Genomic DNA, 19,964 nt, shown 5'->3' with positions numbered 1-19,964 from the left:
TAGATACCCAGAGAGGGACGACGAGGGTAGAGTAGATGGAAATAATCGAAAAACATAGAAAAGCTTTGAGAGTAATTTAAGAAATGAAGCATCAACTTTCAACCTCAAATGATAATTACTGGAAAAGTTATTTTTCCGAAGCTAAAACACCCAAAAACAACCCTAATTTGAATGTAAGTGTGCAAACACATCTCGAATCTGTCACTAGATGTTTTTGCGTGTTCTTAATTACTGACTTGATTGAAACACTCATTGAACCGCAGACAGTAATGCGAGTTCTTGTTTTAGTCTGGGTTTTTTCCTTTTTTAACACAGTGGGGAAAAAAAGAAAAGAAAAAAGACTAAGTAATGACATGAGGTCATTTATCCAATCCAATTTATTCTCCATCAACTCGTGGCATGCGCAATTTCCTTCTGATGATTTCATGATGTGGGCTCATATTCATACTGACGCCTCATAAAAAATTTTTTTTTAAAAACAAAACAAAAAAACTAGCATCTATTCAGATAAACAGACAGCATCATTACCTTAATTTCCTTGGCTGGTGCAGCCTCCTCAATAGTTTTTTCATACTGCTGCTTCAAAGCCTGGGTGGAAACCTTTGGTAGGTCCTCTCCTCCGACAAGCATAACTGAATTAGACAGAAGAAGAAGGCTGCCTCATTAAGTCATTCGAAGTGAGGGAGGACCAGAGCTCAGAGGGATTGGAAAGAGAAATAAATCATTTCATTAAAAACCTGAATAGTTTTCATTTTCTGAAACCATGCAGCGGTGATTGCCCAATTTCCACTTTCCAATATTTTACCTTCCTGACTTTGCTCTGATTAGATTTGCTGCTACGCACTGAATAGAAAAATCATCTGCACTCCAACTCATTTTCACAGCTCATCCCTTATTCAGCCCTCGGTGGGAACAATCATTAATATACAGGACACACGGAGCACTGTGATAAAAACGTGCAAATTACAATATAAAAAGCATGAGCAGAATAACCTGTTTCATTGTAATGGTCCCCGTAACTGGCGGCCACATTGTTATGGTGGAGTCTTTGATCATGGAGCACCTGTGAAAAGATGGCAGTGAATCATTAGCATATTGGCAGCTTCACTGGAGGCTCTGACTGTTTGCAACGGGTGAGAAGTAAAGAGCAAATTTTCAACACAACGTACATCAATGGCGCCACTAGCCGTAATCCATTTTTTTCACGAGTTTTTTATTTTGTAATCGATTTTTTTTTTTCCGGTTTTTAACATCCCAGCCTGAAAATAAAACCGTGACGACAACAGATCTCAGTTCTTGCCGCGTCCACTCACAAAACGACGCAAACGCACCGAAGGCCGCTGATTGGTCCACCGCCGCCTGATTGGAAACCACTAAAAACCCCGTCTTTTTTTTTAGGCTTGCTTCACAATTAATGACGAGATTATTTTCAGACGAACCGCCGGAAAAGCAATCTGGGAGAGTGAATTTAGCGAAGGACATACAGAAAACTTAAAAACAAAATTACTGACTGAGCATGTTATGAGAGAAGTTGAATGGGAGTCTATGGAGGCTTTTTATTTTTTTATTTTTTTTGGAGACGACCTCTAGTGGGGCTGCGTATTGCAGTTTAAGGCACTTCCGCATTACGCGGCCTCATTTTTCAGAGCCGGAAGCCCCGTCCACTTTTTATTTACAGTTCACGCCGTCAGCAATAACCTAGAAAGGAGCAAACAAAAACAACGTTCACTCGAGGCTTGTTGTGTCGCCGTGCGTTCGACGGGATGAAATCCCGGCGGCGCCACCGGCGTACACGAAGCCGTGAGATATAGTGTGTCCAGTGGCTGCTGTCAAATACCTCTTGTCGAGAGAGGGTCGCGGCGGGGGCGACCTCTCTGGCGCTGCTCCTCACCGTCACCTCCGAGGAGCTCGACACCTCCTGTCAAATCACAGAAGAAATGTGGACACGGCGACTCGGCGCACACACACGCAAAGACGGGGAGGACGGCACGCGACTGGCTTTTTTATCGCCGCACGACTGCGAGCTGTAAGAGACAGCGGGAGAGTAGGTCATTTCTATATCGATGAAAAAAAAAAAAAAAGAAGCTCGGTAATGAAAAATAATAAAAACCCTCCATGGCCGGTAACAAATGTTTTTCCCATTACAGCGCTGCTTCCCGGGGAGCTACTGGGTTTTGAATTCCGCTAAAGGAGGATTTCAAGCGCTTCGGGAGAGAAAATAGCATTAGGAACTGTACAAAACTGCATCAGCCACTTCCTTCCGCCCGGGCGTCGTCCAATTTGAAGGAGACGAAAGAGGAATGTGATATTTGCGCTCGTAACCCGCCGCTGTCAACGTGAAAGATGCATGGGAGGTTCTGCGCTCCTGGAACCACTTATGTCAGTGTGAGCACGTCTCTTCACGATGTAAAACAGGGCTTTGGGCATCACTACGCCTGTGGACAAAAACTTGGGGAAGGAAGGAGGGGAGGGGGAAGGGGGGGGCGGCTCGCAAGTGTTGCAGCCGAGAAGCAATAACTCGATCAAACAGACTCAGACATGTTTTTTTTTTTTTTTTTTCTTTTTCCCCTTTTATGAGCGCCGATGTCAAATTTAGCATTCAGTGAGGTCCTCGCACTCCTCGATGAATCCACTCTGCTTCCACCATCTCATCTGAATGAGCAGATGGAGGGTGAGGAGGAGGAGGAGGAGAGCGGAGGGGGGGGGGGGGTGGGAAGGGGAGGGGGGCGTGTAGAGGCAGAATTGACCTTACTTCACTGCGATCGGGCTGCTGCTAACGCGTTCTGGCATTTTCCTCACGGACGAGCGAAAAGTTCAAGGTGCACCCCCCCCCCCACACACACACACACACACACACACACCCTCCCCCATCTTTGATTTGACCCGCCGCAACGCCTCAGCCAACTTTCACCAATAAAGAGCGACAGACGAATGTAAATCATTCATTGATTCATCTCGTCTTTTAAAGAGGAGGAAATAAAATAGCATAGCGTATTTTTAATGGTATGTATTAAATAGTTTATATTTAATGCAGGAAATATGCTCATCTGCTGTCTGGCTGAGAGTTTGATAAAAAATAATAATAAAAAAAAATGTATAACTCTTGCGTTTAATAAAAAATGAAGTCAACAAGGTTGAATTCACTTAACATAAAAATAATTTTTAATTTTTAGACTCTTTCTTTCACAGCAGCAGAACAAAACAAAAAAAAACCCAAAAGATTTAATTGACCAACCAAGAAACAGCTCCCCAGACACAACACTCAACATTCAGGTTTGTTTTTTTTGGTTTGGCTTCGACAAATAAGTAAATTAATTAGCGACCATTACATGCGTTGGGAGGCAAATTTGGTTACCCTGGACTGGGCTTGGCCGCACGTTTCCATGGTTCACGTTTTTACGCTCCATGCAAATGTAAGATAAGCTCGCTGCTTTGCCTCCGTATCAGCGGAAGTGGCGCCGACCGACTCTTGCGTGTCGAGCTCGTCTATTCTGAATAAAATCAAGCGCACGTGACTTCATGCTCGCCTCACCTGGACGGATCTCTGCTGGAAGTGAAACTGGGTCACGCTGGACTGCGACGAGGACGACGCGAACTCCTGGCTCTCGAACTGCCTCTTCACGCTGGCCAGGCCGCCCGGCAGCGAGCAGGCCTCCGACTCATCCATCATCTACCGGCGGCGGCGGGGGTGAGGAGGGGGGTGGGGGCGGGGAGAGGGGGAGGGAACAACACACATCGAATTAAAACCCGGGAAGCCACCTGTGTACGTATCGCAGATCAAACGGCGGGGCAGTTTACGTGGGATTTTTTTTTTTTATAGATTTATTTATGCTGAAACAAAAAACATCAGGGGAAAATTCTGATTCTAATTTGGCCCCGAGCACCAAGTGGTACTCATATACCAATATATGGTAATTATATCGCAAAGAGTTATTAATATTCTCCCCAAAGAAGTACATTTTTCAGGGTTTAGACATGCTCAAATAGTCATGAGACTTTGCACACGCCTCAGTCGTGGTGAAACATTATGTACTTTAGTGGGCGTGGCCAAATGGCTCGCTGGCGGCCCCCAAACTGCAGACCCCCCCGCGGCTACTTTCACCTACATGCACGAAATTTCGTGGACGTGTGTATCGTACCTAGATCTACAAAAAAGTCTCTTGGCACCATGACCTCAACTCAACAGGAAAGTCGGACATTTTGAATTTAGAGGGCATTTTTGGGCGATTTGCACGTGTTGTACTTTAACGACCTCCTCCCACAAAATCTATCGGACCGACCTGAAATTCGGTCGCGGCAATCTTAACGCCCCTGGGGTGAAAACGTATGAAAAAAATCTTTTTCAGTCAAATGCCGTCGACACGGGAAGTTGCCGTTTAAGGTCAAGGTCATGCTCAAAACCTCACGAGACGCGGCTCGGAAATTGTTTCCATTCTTTCTGTCGAGCCACCGGGAGGGATTATTCCTCGGAACACAAAAAGCGCCGATGTCTTGGCAAAGACGGGGCGGGGAGGGGAGGAGACTTCGTGCAGCTCATCGGTATGGAGGACGCGGCCCTCGCCCCGCGAGATGCTCTCGGACTGTTTGATACAATAATCTCCTTTCGGGATTGTCAATTACGATCCGAATAAAACATTTATATGTCATCTTCGGCATACATAGCTTCTGGGAAACTGCAATATATATGAGAATCTCCGAGCTCGCTGCTGCTGCTGCGCGAGTGTCGAACACACACTCGTCAATTTCCCCTTTCTCATGCAAATGAGGGACACAATGCAATCTGCAATTCACCGCGGAGGAGTTTGGGTCAGTGACATTTTGCGGCGGGGCACCGTGTTATCAATATTTTACCGTTTCGGGGGTAGAAAAGCTTCATTGATGACACGCGCGGGACGTCCAGCTGCTTAATTTTGGAATGGTGTGAATAATTACAATCAATGCAGACGGAGGAGCTGAATTCAACACCGCCTGTGAATTGCTTCGCCAATTACGGTTGATTAGAACTATAAAAAAGACCGAGTGGGAAGAAAAAAAAGGAATAAAAAAAAGAAGAAGAAACAAAAAAAACAAAAAAAAGGACGTTTTGTACGGTTTTAAACAAACAGAGATGGACGTTAATCAGTGAGCTTCGGGGGAGAAGTTAGGATCCGTTGGACGTTCTTTATGCTAAGCTAAGCTAACCATCGTCCTGTTTAACAGACGGGGTATGGCAACTCGCAAATAAGTGTTATTTCCCAAAAAGGTCAACTTATTCTTTTCAAAGGTTGGGAAAGATTGTGGTTTTTAAATGTTAATGAAACAAGCAGGTCGAGTCTTACCAATTACTTGAAGTGCTTAACATTTTTTTTTTTAAATTGCAATTAGTGGTATTACCCGAAACACGCGCTCGCCATCGCGGCTATTTCGCACGAGAGGCGCGTTGCTTAGCGATGGCCGAACGCTGTCCCGTCGAGAGAGAGCTCGTCTATATTTAAAGCGTGCCGAGTGTGGACGCAACAGCTGCAAAAAAAAAAAAAGAAGAAAAAAAAAAAAGGGTCGATCCTGCACTCCCCCACCCCTCCTCCTCCCCCTCCTCCCCACCTCCCCCCTCCACACACACACTCAGCTGTCACAAGACGCCACACGAAGCCTGACAGCGAGGATCAACCGAGGTTGTCGGCAAATCGCGGCAACAGGATCAGCTTGAAGCGACACGCCGCCTCCGTTTGGAGGAATATAATGTACCGTAGTATCGCTTGTTTTAAAGGGTAATTACGTGTCACGGCCATTTGTTAAAAAAAACAACATAAATAAATACAAATAAAAGAACAGAAAAGGAGCAACGAGCCACTCGAGGCTTTTAACGGCGATGTTGAGAGCCCGCGCTAACGACGACCTCTCGTCCGTGAACGCCTCGGCCTCGAGTGGCTCGTTGCTGCGCTGGCCCGCGACCTGGGAGGTATTTTTCTCCATTACGTGCCGTTAGGTTAGGTTAGGTAGGTTAGGTTAGGTAGTTACTTTATTAATCCCCGAGGGGACATTTTTTTCGCTACAGCAGCATACAGGAAGCAATAGATAATAATAGAATAATAGAAAGCAGTAAAATAGCAGTAAAAATATAAAATGCACAGTATATACAGTACATACAGTACAGTATACATCTATATATATTATATACAAACAACCAAGAACACAGACAACAGTGTTATTGTTGTGTGATGGACTTTGCCAGAGGTGAGTTATTGTGCAGTCTTATTGCGGTCGGCAGGAATGATCTCCTGTATCAGGAATGATCTCCTGTATCTGGAATGATCTCCTGTATCAGGAATGATCTCCTGTATCAGGAATGATCTCCTGTATCTGGAATGATCTCCTATATCAGGAATGATCTCCTGTATCAGGAATGATCTCCTGTATCTGGAATGATCTCCTGTATCAGGAATGATCTCCTGTATCTGGAATGATCTCCTGTATCAGGAACGATCTCCTGTATCAGGAATGATCTCCTGTATCAGGAACGATCTCCTGTATCAGGAACGATCTCCTGTATCAGGAATGATCTCCTGTATCAGGAACGATCTCCTGTATCAGGAATGATCTCCTGTATCTGGAACGATCTCCTGTATCAGGAATGATCTCCTGTATCAGGAACGATCTCCTGTATCAGGAACGATCTCCTGTATCTGGAATGATCACGCCGTCCAATTAAAGACAACGTCCGCCGACACCCCCTGCTGGTTATTAAAAACATGCACACGTTTTTAATTTTATATATTTTTTTTTAAACGCTTGATTCTGTGCGGATTGTTTTCCAGTAGGTAGGGATTTATTTTAGAGATGACTGTAATGGCCTCGGCTGAAAAACCGCTCACGCAGAGTTATTGGCTTCATGAAGCGCATGCCAGGCTCTTCAAAGCCACCGAGGCTTCTTTCTTTCTTTCTTTCTTCTTTTTCGTCCTTGGTGATGACTAATGACTCGAGGATATTCAGGATTTATTTTTTCGGTGGGTTTAATTAAAGGAGGAATAATGTGTGAAGTCCTGCTGATGCGCCGGCCGCGTGGGTTCATCTGAATTTGCTGAATTACGTTTTTTTTTTTTTTAATTTTTAGTTCAAATGTCTCAGATGTGGCGACCGGTGGGTTTTTAAATCTTTGCAGCGTAACAACCTGTGCTCGTCGAAATACGTCTGCCTGGACTAAAGAGCAACACCGGAATAAAATGTAGTCCAGATTTACTGCGCTTCGGTGGAATCGGACTAAATTGTGTCGGATTCCCGCTAATTCTTATGAATTTATGAGGGAACCTTTCAGGAAATTAGCTCGAGCACAAAAACAAAAGACGCAGCGTTACCATAGATACGAGCGGAGTGCAAAGTAAAGCAAATGGGGGGGGAAGTGCTGCATCGAGTGGCGGAAAACATTTTTTTTTTAAAAAGCACCTCGTGGCCGTGCACCAGCACGATACCGGAACAAATGTGTTTCGGATTTGCTGCTCCGACTTCCATTTGTGTTATCGGACCCATTGTGCTGACACAGCAGCCTCGTGCTGCATTCACTGACTGCTGGATGATTTCTCTCGGCGCCCGTTTCCCTCTCTGGAGGGTGTTTTTTTTTTTTTTCTTCCCAACTGTTCTACACCGAGTCGCATGACACGCTGACAAATAATCCCAGCCGCCCCGCCGAGGCCTCTTGTCGACACGTGTTTTGTTTTTTTCTGAACGGGACGGCGAATTTTTTTCCTCGGCGCCGTCTCGCCCCTCCGCCCCCTTCCGCCCCCCGCCAGACGAAGGAAGTGTCGTCTTACCGCAGCGGATCCGGCGCCGCCTTCCTTCTTGGACACGGCGGCCTGGTACATCGCCAGACGCTCTTTCACCGACACCGGCTCGGCCTCCGGGTCCTCGGCGCTCGGGGTCTTCTCCTCGGGGCGTCCCGGTTCGGCTCTACCTGCAGCTACACACACACACACGACATCACTCGTTTAGCGTGCGATACGTCTCCGTTGGTATTTGCCACCTACTCATTACTCTTTCGGTGCGTCCATGCAGGCAGCAACAGAGCTTTGCCATTTAGTAATTGGACTTAAGGGACAGTTTTGTAAATGAGGTTTCTGTTCTGTTACTATAGAGGCTCAATCAATGGAAAACATTTTCTTACCTTACAAAATAAATTGAGACTCTAAATGTGCATCAGTGTCACCTTTAAAGCTTTATTCTGAAGTAGTTAACAGTAAGAAATATTACGGCCGTCACGAAGCCTCGAGTTTGGGAACTTGTCCCGGCGCCATGTTTGCTAGTTCGGAGCGGTTCCGGAGCGGGAAGTGACCATATTTGGACGGCCCGTTTCGGGATCCGACCCTGTGCGATTGGAAACCCGACGACACCCCGTCCCCGCCCCGCCGATAGCCGTGACTCAATCAAAACAGACGCCGACGAGGCAAAAAAATTAAGAATGTCGACGGTTTAGACGTTCCCGGATCCAAAACCCACGGACCGTGTGGAAAGGTGGACGTGGCTTTCTGGACGTCCGTTTCGCCGCCCTTTTCTGACCACAACCGCCTCCCAAAACATCCACCCGGGCGTCCGGCGAATCCGCCGTCGGACCTCGACGCGTTTTCACGGACACTTCAACCGAGGCGGCGAACGATCGCGCGAACGCCGAAGGACTCATCGATCGCCGAGCCTCTCCTTCGCGACGCTCGGCGTTGCTCGGCGCATCGCCGCGGATACTCAATTAGAGCAGCCCATCGATTTTATTTTTTTTTTTTTCTTACACTTGGCTTCTGCTGTGCTTCAAAAGCATCATTAGGCGACGGGAGAAAGGCTCCGATACGAGTCGACGCTCGCCCACGCAGGACCTTTCAGCTCTCGGCGTGTTCTTCTGTCCCCGGGCAGCAACACCGTGGGATGAAAGAAGACCCTAAATAGAAGTTATTATCTCCCTCATGGCGCGCTCACGCTCTAACCTTTTGAGATTTCAACTCGGTGCGGGGTTGTTGCCGTTTGTTGTTTTTCTTCTTCTTCTCTTTTCCGCGCCGGGCGCTCGCACGTTTTTCCACGCCGAGACGATTTCTACTCCCCGAAGCCGACGAGGCGTTTTTTTTTGTTTTTTTTTAAGTCCTTCGGCGGCCGCTTTCTTAACGCGGACGGGTCGACGGCGCCCTCGGAGAACGAGCTGCGTCAACGCCCGCTTACGGTACGTGGATGCCCCGCTCACGTGTCGCCGAAAATGAAGGTCCCACAGTCTGCCGTTTCCTTGGTTACCGCTTTCTCAGATTGGTTTGTCGGGAAGACGCGAACCACGTGTTAGCCATATGTCAGCAGATCCGTCTCAATTTTGAAAAAGTGTGACGGGTGGGTGGGGGGAGGTGGGAAGGGGGTCATAAGGTGGGGGGGGGGATTAACTCGAAGGCCGTGTGACCAAAAAGCATGCGCTCCTCATCTCACCCAATTTTAGCTCTGCGCCTACGTCCAGCATGTTTAGTGCAACCAATAACCCATCGGGGGAGGGGGAGCGGGGGGCGGGGGGGAGAAGGGGTGGTGGTATAGGCTGCCTCAGACAGAAAATAAACAGGGTTTTTCTGTCCTATAAATATGGGTCGGAAATGCGTAACCCGACGACGGCTCGACGACAGAAACAAAAAGGGTAACGGCTCCATTTATCACCAGGAGATAAACGTTACGGTCCGGAGCCGTCGGGAGAGCTCGAGCGGTGACAACATCGCTCCGGATATCTCCCCCGGGCCTTCCAGAACGGCACGCAAAAGCCGCCGTGGCATGGGGGTGAGGTAACCGGGCTCCGGAGGGGAGGGGGGGGGAGGAAAAAATAAACCCCAGACCTTTTTATAAACCGGCTCCGTCTGCAGCGTCATGTTCCCTCCCCCCCCTGCAACACGGAGATTTATGGGTTGGGGGGGGGGGGGGGCACGCACAAAAAAAATAAAATAAAAAATGAGTAAGTAAGATATCTCTGAAGAGGTTTGAAGAGTGGTTTCACCGTCTCGCTGCTAATTATTTTCGGGGCACCGATGGATGTTTTAATTAGCGTTGATAATAGTCTCGTTGCTTCGGATGCCCCGTTACAACGAGGGTCCGGGGGTTGTTTTTTTTTTTTTGTCGGGACGTCGGCGCGAACTCCTCCGCGTGGCGGTGAACACAGCGGGCGCCGCTCGGAGGCGTACTCACCGCCACGCTCGACCATCGCTCTCGTTCCCTCTCAGGGAGCATCGGCTTCTTATCTCGTCTCGCGTTAACGGCGGGGCGGCGCGAGTGGGGGGGGGTGAAGGGTGGCGAGGCGAGGCGTCGAAAAGGAAGGAGAAAAAAACAACAACAACAAAAACACAAGAGGGAAAAGAAGGAGAGTAATTCCAGTGTTTGAGGGGCGCGGAGGAAGGCGGCGCTCGAGGAAACCGAGCGGCCGTGGACCGGGCCGAGGCCGTCCCCTAATCGCACCTCTCCCGCCCTCCCCTGCCCTCCCCTGCCCTCTCCCGCCCTCTCCCGCCCTCTCCTCGGCCCCCTCAATCACCCAGTTTTCTGTGCAGTACTTACTGGCTGGAAAAAAAAAAAAAAAAAAGGGCCCGGCGAGGTTTTGACAGGAGAGCCGAAAACGAGCCGCGTTAATTGAAATGTCAGCCGCGAAGGGGCGATTTCCTCCCTCTCCCCCCTCCGCCGAAAGCACAACAGGCGCAATAATTAAGCTGTCAAATCTATCAGGAGAAGTTCTGTGCGAGGAGACTGGATTCCCCTCGAGCGCTTCCTTATGCCAGACTAAGCACTTTGTCTCCGATTTGCCACGCTCCCCCCCCCCCCCCCAAAAAAAAAAAAAAATCAGTTACGTCTGGGGGAGGGAGGGAGAAGGAGGGATGCATGTTTTACGACGATGCACAGATCCCGGAGGAATCACGGAGAAACACGCTGAAATATCGCCCCTTTAATAAGCTCCGATCACCCGAACGCGTTCAAAGCCACGTATTTGTTTTCTGATTTTACACCTGCTATTTCTCACGCCGACTCGTTCTCCGTTGTCCAGTCGGCCTCCTTCCACTTCGGGGGCTCAGGTGAAACAACGACGACTACGCGACCGCTTCAGAAGAGCTCGACGCGACCGTCGGCCTCGGCGCCTCGCTTACCTTACCGGCGCTCCTTCGATCTTTCGGTGAAACGAGAATAGAATCCAAGAGAACGGAATAAGGAAAAAATAAATAAATAAATAAAAAGGGGGCCTTGGGAACTTTCCGGAGACCGAGAGGGTTTGAGTCCCCGCTCCCTTCCCTCCCCCTCCTCAGCTCGGCTCGGACCCGACGCGGTGAGACACAATCCAGAGACGGACGGTGAGGCTTGGAGACCAGCTCCAGCAGCGCGCTTTCCCCCGAATGCTCAGTGAGGCCCCGGCATCCGGTGACAGCTGATTTTATTTTAAAAAGGATGGACTTAGGGGGGGGAGGGGGGAGGGGATGAGGGGAGGAGGTGTTGGGGGTGGGGGGGTTGTAAGTAGATGTCGGGCTCGGCTTTTTTTAGCCGCCGAGTATCGAGGTACCCAGCATGCCCTTAACCTTATGTCACAGCCGCCTTGCGGACACAGACGACACCGGGAGCACACGCACACGCACACACACACGCACACACACGCACACGCACGCACGCACACGCACACACACGCACACGCACACACACACACACACGTGTCCCTTCTTTTACCAGGCGCCAGAGGTGGAGAATCACTTGGCATTTTGAAGTCACTGCTCGTTAGCTCGTTACCCACCACCCCTTCACAGCCCCCCCACCCCCTCCCCCCCCCACCACCACCACCACCACCCCCTCCGCGTGTACACTACGGATTATCGATTCGTTACCGCGACGATCTGCAGACGCGCCGGCCCTCCGCCGAGTTCAGTCCGTCCGGAGGTACACGGCCCACCTCGGACGTGTTTCAAACATTTTTTCTTTTTTTTCTTTTTTTTTGGGGGGGGGGGGGGTAAAACACCTCCCGCCATCGAGACGCCGTTGAAGCCGTTTCAAAGAGCTCCCCCGGTCGGACGGAAAGCCTGCGGAGGCCAGAGTTGGACCCGAGCGAGGAATCGTCAAACCGTCCGAGAACCCGTCCGGGTAACAAGTGGAAGACAGAAAGTCTCATTCTTTCCTTCCCCCTTTTCATCCCTTCCCTCTGTTATTGGACATACGTTGCCCTGAAGCGACGGCAAAGGTCGTCTCCATGAACCCGTGACCCTTCTTCTTGGGGTCAGATCAGCCCGATGCCTCAATCTCTTCCAACCGACATCCCTCTTCACGATATATGCATCCAAATATAAATATAAAAGAGAATGCAGCTCATACAACACCTGCAAAAAAAAAAAAAAAGATCATTTCCTGTCCGTGTTCTTGGCCGCGATCGTGACCGTTTACCAGCCCGGCATTACAAGGTGTTCTCCGGTAGCCCACCCCGTGAGATGCCGTTAGCAGCGCATCGACGGGGAGGACAGAAAAAAAAAAAAAAGCGTGGTTATCGGTGGTGGAGGGGGGGGGGGGGGGGGGGGGGGGGGCTGTGGAGGAGCTGCACTCTGCTGATAATCCCACTGAAATTGCACATGGATTTCCTGTTCCCGAAGTGGAAAATAAACATACCCCGGTAGCATACCTAATGAACGTGAGGTGGGGGGGTGGGGAGGGGGGGCTGTGAACATCCCCGAAGTCCAAACTGGGTCCGCACTCAACGAACCGCTCAAAATAACTCTCCGAAAAACTAAAGAGGCGAGATTAGCAGCTCTAATTTGTATTTTTTTTTTAAATAAACTGCCAATAAGAGGATTTACTTTTCTAGCAGCGGAGCTGAAACGCCGCGTTCGGGTCGGATCGGGTTTCGCTCGTCAATGCTAACGACTCCGGGGGTATTTTGGTCTGTGAGAACACGACGTTCGAGACGTTCTCAACCCCAAACTTTAAAAAAAAAAAAAAAATAAACAAAATTTAACTGTAAGTTATTTCATTACTGGGGCAGAATGAAAAGTAATGTCGTGACTTTGATCCTCTTGATACGAAGCAGCTTGATTCTTTTCTCTTACGAGAGTGAAACTTTATGTATTTATGTGCAGTCTGATATTCCCTTTGACTGGAGTTACTTTTAAAGTGTCGCGCCGCGGCTTTCAACCTTCAAGCTACCAGGTTTTTCTTAATGTCTGTTTAAAGTCTGTCTTTTATTCCAGTTTTAGATGACAAGACACCGTTGCGAAAATCCCAAAGGATGTAAAAAAAAACAAAAAAAAAACAGCAAGTTATGTAGTCTGTCGTGTCTATTTTTGAATCTGGCATTAAAAGTTATTCAGCACTAAAATATTTCAGAAACCGTGGAAACGGTGGCTCCGACTCGATCCCAATGGAAACCCGGCGACGCGACGTCCCGCCCACCGACAACCGACTGCGCCACAGGCCTGTCAATCAAACAGACACTCACCCCCCCAAAAAAACACATCATTTTAAAGTTTATGTTTTTTTAATTCACGACGGGACTATTTTCAGACGGACCTCCGGAAGAAGGAGCAACTCGGGCTGAACAACACCGAGACGAATTTCCCCGAGACTATTTGAATGGGAGTCTACGGAGGCTTTATGGCGTCGCCCTCTAGTGGCCGCTCTGTGGTATCGCAGGAGACTACGTCCAGTAAGGAAATAGCGTATTTAAATATCAACGATTTCAGAAAATAATAAACGTGCACATTTCTGTGTTTATATCAAACCTGTGTGCGCGTGGATATTTAATTTGTTTAGTCGTGGTTCCTCAACGCTTTCAAATTTCCAAACGTCACATTTCTTAAGGGATAATTTGAATCCCGCCGAAGGGATCACGTCTGCAATTGACAGGAAGACAAATTTTTTTTTTTTTAAATCGTAGTTTTTCCTCGGGATGACATTATAAAGACATCATCATCGTTCGGCAGGCGAATCTGGGCGGAGATTCATTAAGACAAAAGCAGAAAAATTGGCAGAAATCTCCCTCCGACTGGCAGCATTCGCAGCCTCTTGAGAAATTCTCTCGGGCGAAGCCCGTCTGACAAGTTTAATCACTTATTTAAATATATATATATATATATATATCGACACAAAACACACAACTTTTAAATAATGGAATAAAAAAAAGATTTAGAGGTGGTCTGTTTAAAGCGCGGTTACTCCGCCGCCGTGCTTTATTTAAAACCGTTTAAAAGCATCTCCTGTAAACACCCACCCCTCCACCGTCTGTCACTCCGACCCGGCGTCGTCGCTGTCAACCCGTCAGCCTGAGACTGAAAAGCCGTCGCTCAGTCGGCGGAGCGTCGGCGAGCTCCTAATTTTAGACACGCGGAGATTTGGAAACAAAAAAAAAAAAAAAAAAACGCTAAAAAAAAAAAGCTGGCCCGCCTGATCTCGGCGAACATGTCGGGTGTCAGCGCTTGAGTTTTACGAGCGTGTCCTGCGACAGAAAGCATTCCGTCACTTCGGATTCTTACCCCCCACCCCCCCACCGACAAATCACCGACACCCCCCCCCCCCCCGCTCGATCGTTTTTCAGCTTCGGTTTGCAACGCTGTGCCGCGGAAAGACATTTGTCTCGACAGGTGGAACAACAATGCTGCTTATAATACAGACTCAAAAGTAATAATAGGACTGCATGGGCAAACGCCCGCTCTCCGGTTACGCTCAGTTTACGTTTGGTGTCTTTCAGCTCGTTGTTTCGGTTTTTTTTTTTTTTTTTTTTTTTTTTTTTACAAATGTGCGTTTCTGAGAAATCAAAAATGAATAAGTAGTAATGTTTTCCTCAGGTGTTGGTTGGGACCCAAAATGGAGCTAAAAGAGAATGAATTTTAGATCCGTCGGGTGGGCAGGAACACGACACCCGAATAAATAATGACGTTCGGAGCTTTGTTTCTGGCGCCACCAGGTGGCCGAAAAGAAACCTGCAGGTTTAAAGAGAAGCATTTTTTTTTTTTTTTGTATATGTCCAGTTCATCCAGTCTCATTTCACAAGGTACATTTATTTTAGATTTTAACCATGTCATTAAAACTCATGTATATTAACAGATTGTTGTTGTTTTTTATTTGTTTACTCAAATTTGCCTTGTTTAAATTGAGTTTTTACAAAGTTTTTCCGGGTGTTGGTGGCTCGAAGGATGGCGACGTTGGTTGGTTCGGTCCTTTTAATTTATTCACTACTCTGGTTTTTATCTCCATCTACCTGCACAACAAATTGGCATTCTAATTAACACGCGTCAGCGCGCCGACGGGCTGAACTACAGGCTAAACTGGGGAGAGCTGCTCCTCCACCCCTCCCCCTCCCCCACCTCCCCCCTCGCCTCCCACCATCCAAACCGGTCTGTATAGTCTTGCCGGGGGGAATACACTGTACCGCGTTGAACTCGACACGCTATCTGAGACAGCAGTGTGTAAAGATCTTTGCTCCCTTTGGGTTTAAAAAAAAAAAAGAAAAAAAAAAGGACTGTACCTTTGCACTGTGAGCTCCATCTGGAAAAGAAACTGGACGTAACCGCCGCAGAGTCGCTATCACAGTAATGGAAGAGCGGTATCTAGTCGGGGCCCCCTCAGAGAGAGAGACAGAGAGACAGAGAGAGAGACAGAGAGACAGAGAGACAGAGAGACAGAGGCCTTATCTGGAAATGAACAATCCAGTTTTTCAAAAGCCGCTTTTTTTTTTTTTTTGTGTGTGTCCTGCCAAAATGTTTATCTCGCGGAACAAACGGGACCAAACATTGGCATTAATCACCCGGCAGCCTCTCGCCTGTTCGTGGCGTAACCGCGATGCAATCACAGAGCTGTAGGCCTCCTGTCGTACAGTATCAGGGGGGGAGGGAGGGGGGGAGGGGGGGAGAAGAAGATAGTTCCCAAATACTCACGGAGATTGGCGTCCGGAGGCGAAGACATGATCTGATCTGTCGACGGGTTGGCCGGAGCGAGGCTACTGGACGTCACCCGTTTGTCCGGGGAGGTGTGGACAGTTACAACTTCCTGGTTTTAGAGAGAGAGAGAGGGAGAGGGAGAGAGAGAGAGAGAGAGAGAGAGAGAGAGAGAGAGAGAGAGAGAGAGAGAGAGAGAGAGAGAGAGAGAGAGAGAGAGAGGCCTTATCAGAGGAAACACCTGTGTTATTTTTTTTTTTTTTTTTGCTTTTTTTAAACGGGGAGATGGAAAGGTGACCCGCGGGTCAACAGAACCAGCTGCGGTCGCATGTACACGCCCCGACGCACGGGCGCACCGTTCAAAACACGCCAACCGCGCATACCCTTAAAGCATGAAAAATGACACGGTGGCGACGTCCAGGCTCTGGGTTTCAGTTGGACCTTGTTGCCGTCTGGTTTCTGCACACACACACACGCACACTCACACACACACACACACACACACACACACACACACACACACACACACACACACACACACACACACACACACACACACACACACACATGCGCGCGCAGAGTGTAACGAGCGACGACCTTGAACGCACAACGCGGACGCGAGGCATTGACTGGAAAGTTAGAGTAAACAGCGCTCGGTTGAATTTTAATAGAGCCGCTCCGGCTGGAACTAAAGGGGCTTTTTCACGCGCCCGTAATGATAAAAGCTTCAGCATCGGTAAACGCCGTGTCCTTGGCACGCACACGCACACGCACACGCACACACACACACACACACACACACTCGCTCCACCACCACCACCCACCCGCCCACCACTCCTGGAAGCATTTTGTCAAAAAACTTAGAAGTCAGTCGGTGCAGCGTGACATCCCCCCCCCTCCCCCTTCACTCCCTCAGGGAACAAACACACCTGTGTGTGTGTGTGTGTGTGTGTGTGTGTGTGTGTGTGTGTGTGTGTGTGTGTGTGTGTGTGTGCAAATGTGTTTCTTTTTTTCTTTTTTTTGTCATTTGCAAATCAAATACATCCCCCGCAGCACTCCCCCCCCCCCCCCCACACACACACACACAAACACACAGCTTCTAGCCGAGCGTCACCGCGGAGTGACAGCGAAACCCGCCGGCGGGCGAAAGCCGACACAACAGCCGAAACATACGCCAGCCTGCGCCGACGTGCCTTCCTTCCCCCTCCCCCCCCTCCCCTCCCCCCGCTGAAGGCGTCGGCCGTACTTTCGGAAAGATGACGAAATGCGGCAAAAGGACGAAACGCTGTCCTCCAAAAGTATCCCGTTTACCGAATCCCTGAAAAGACGCGCGTGGATCATTTGCATACTTTCCCTACGCGCATGTGTGTGTGTGTGTGTGTGTGTGTGTGTGCACACACACACGTGTCCTCCCCGTGTCCTAAAATGAAGAATACATTTTGTTAAATAAGTTTTATGCACTCTTCAAGTTGTCAAATTTTTTTTTTTTAAAACTCACTTAAAAGTCTGCTGATTATAAAAATGCTCGTTTTGAGTGTTGCGGCACAGAAAAAGAAGAGGACCCGGGAATGAACCCTGGGGCACGCCACACACAAAAATATCCACGAGATCGTTAACGACTGTATAAAATGTAGTATTGAGCTTGACGAGTGCAAAAAAGAAACTTTTTTTTAGCATCCAAATGTGTTGAAAGATAATTTACATGTCGGAGACCGAAGTTCGAATCGAGGCCGGTCAAATTTAAGAGTTGGGAGTAAACAAGTTTTTCAACAAGTTGGAAATTGGCCTTAAGTTCGTAACTGGCATAGAAAAATGTTTTCTTTTTTTTTTTTGCCCCCGGAGGAGTCGACGTGAGGTCCGTTTTCCACCTCCGAGGGAAGAAAGCCAGCCTGCAAAAGGGGAAAGATTTACCATCCAATGTGCAGGAATTCTGCTCACAGACCCAATGAAGCGCTTTACCGACCCGGCCGAGGACACACACGGCGCTTCGTTTGGTCAAAACAGCATCAATCGAATATGGGGGATCTCCGACAGAGTGACAGAGTTAATAAGGGACGGCGCTCGGGGAAATCTGTCGAAACGTTGCCGGGTGGCCTGTCACGAGAGATAATCCCTTGGGGGGGGGGGTGGATCCTCTTCAAAGAATCTCAGCTAATGAAATCGATGGCGGCCATCTGGGACCATTTCAAGTGTGGCGGCCGCCTGCAAAAGAGGACGGTCGGACCCACCGCCGGCGTAACCATGGCGACCCGGAAACGGCAACCGCGACGACCCCTCCGCCGTCGCGTTTGCGGCAAGCTCAGCGCCCGGCTGATTTGCTTCTCGTCAAGCGTTTGACGTCTCCTGTCCTCTTAACAAGCCGGCGGGTCGTCCCCGCGGAGAGCTCGTCCGCCTACCCCCCCCCCCCTTACCCCCCGTGTCATCCTCGGCTTTTAAAAAAAAACAAAAAAAATGTCACTTTTAATAAGTCAATTAGTCGAGAGTGGAGTCCAAAGGTTTCATTTTCTCACTGAGCTGGTTCGACAGAGTGTCGGGAGAGAGGGGTGGGGGGAGGAGGATGAGGGGGGGGGGTGATACTGATACTGCACTGTCTTAACCTGAATCAAGGAGGTCTTCCCGTTTTGTTTTTGTTTTTTTTTCTCACAAAAGGTCGGTCCTGGTTTTCTTTGGTCTTCCTCGTTGCAACTTGGTCTCCTGCGCCTCGCGTCTTCGGACTCAAACAGCTTTCGACATCGCTCCGAGCGTTTTTTGTGTTTCCCCCCCCCCCCCTTCTTCGCGCCGGAGTTGCCGCCGACGCCGCCGGTTCAAATCGATGAGGTCCGCCGGTTCGATACGAGATGTGACATTTACGAGGATGGGAGGTCGCCCACCTCGACTGCGCGCGCTCCTTAAAACACTTTGAAAATCGTATTTTTTTTCCCCCAATTTTTTTTTTTTTGGGGGGGGGGGGGGGGCGGGGGCGATTTGCTCCGTCCTTCTCCCTCTCCCCCTCCCCCACATCGCTTTTGCTCTTTCGTTTTCCTGTAACCTCTACACTCCCCCCCCCCCTCATCTCGTCGTTCTTACCCCGTCTCGTAAGATGAACGGCAGCACCAATCCTCCCGAGATCTACAAAAGCTTCCAGTTTAGCCGGCGTAAGAAGACTCCCTCCCCCTCCCCCGCCGCGTTTACCCCGCGTCGTCTTACTTTTTGTTGTTGTTGTTGTAAATAAAATCATTCAAAGCCTCTAGTGTCTGTCGAGCGACTTAAAAGGCCCTGCCAGAGGAAAAAAAAAAAAAAAAAGGCAGTCAGTCACACATGACTCACTCTTTCGGCTGCTTCACTTTTAAATTGAGCGAGTCCATTGTCGGCAAGCGCGCGAGTTAATCTGCGCGCGAGGACACGTGCGCTGTATTTACTCAGACGCCGACACTCTCGCGCCGAGTGCCTCCGGCTGCGAAAAGCCGCCCCGCGGGTTTGTTGGCGAGAACGTACGAGTGGCTGCTCTCGAACGTGACTCGCGGGGCTCGACCGCAGAAAGCCACACCGCCGGCCCCGGACGAGGCCGCCGGTCGGTTTGGACCCCGTCTCGATTGACACGCCCGACCTATCAAAGCGGGTGGGTGGTGGGGGGAAGGGGGAGAGTGTGTGTGTGTGGGGGGGGGGGGGGATAAAGGTCGTAGCGGTCCTTTCAGAACGGTTACTGTGATGGAGGAGCTTTGGAAAATGTTTAAATGGGAAAATGTTAAATCTGAAGCGAGGTCGCGGGGATTAAAGAGAAAGTCCCATTCTGTTTTTGAAAATCAACAGGACCGTGAGCGGAGTGAAGAAGACGTGACTAAAAAGACAAGCAAATGTTATTTGGCGAGGTTGAACACATTTCTAATCCACAGACGTCGTCTCCTGGGAGGAAAATGAAAGCCAAGTGGCAGAAAGTGTAACGCCACTAAAGGCCACTAGGAGCTGGCGCCAATTAAAAAACATAAACTCCTCTCGTGAAATACAAAGTCAAAGTATTTTTTTTTTTTTTTTTTTCCCCATTCGTCACTCGGAGCCAAATTCACTCCTTCACGTCAAAAAAAAAAAAAAAAAAAAAAAAAAAATGACATAACTAAGTAAACATGAGGC

At 49.0% G+C, this 19,964-nt stretch overlaps 1 protein-coding gene across 5 annotated transcripts in view; it reads right to left on the bottom strand.

Annotated features, from left to right (window-relative positions):
* The window catches only part of xirp2a (xin actin binding repeat containing 2a), a 43,630-nt gene that overhangs the window by 11,116 nt on the left and 12,550 nt on the right, over positions 1-19,964 (bottom strand). For 2 of the 5 annotated variants that reach the window (XM_069721053.1, XM_069721052.1), the window contains exons 2-7: positions 15,858-15,969; positions 7,785-7,930; positions 3,533-3,670; positions 1,838-1,918; positions 994-1,063; positions 529-632 (exon numbers count right to left, since the gene is read on the bottom strand). In XM_069721053.1, coding sequence (XP_069577154.1) covers positions 529-632; positions 994-1,063; positions 1,838-1,918; positions 3,533-3,670; positions 7,785-7,930; positions 15,858-15,969 — 651 coding nt within the window. Of the gene's footprint in view, positions 1-528; positions 633-993; positions 1,064-1,837; positions 1,919-3,532; positions 3,671-7,784; positions 7,931-8,134; positions 9,788-11,105; positions 11,364-15,857; positions 15,970-19,964 lie in introns of those variants that run through there. The other 3 variants (XM_069721055.1, XM_069721056.1, XM_069721054.1) reach the window with 3 other exon arrangements.

This window comes from Brachyistius frenatus, unplaced genomic scaffold (genome assembly GCF_029030835.1).
Source record: "Brachyistius frenatus isolate BFR_SWC_R1_liver_20210118 unplaced genomic scaffold, ASM2903083v1 Contig_256, whole genome shotgun sequence".
Lineage (NCBI taxonomy): Eukaryota > Metazoa > Chordata > Actinopteri > Embiotocidae > Brachyistius > Brachyistius frenatus.
Note: the sequence above shows the minus strand (reverse complement) of the source record. Positions and strands in the feature narration are given on the sequence as shown.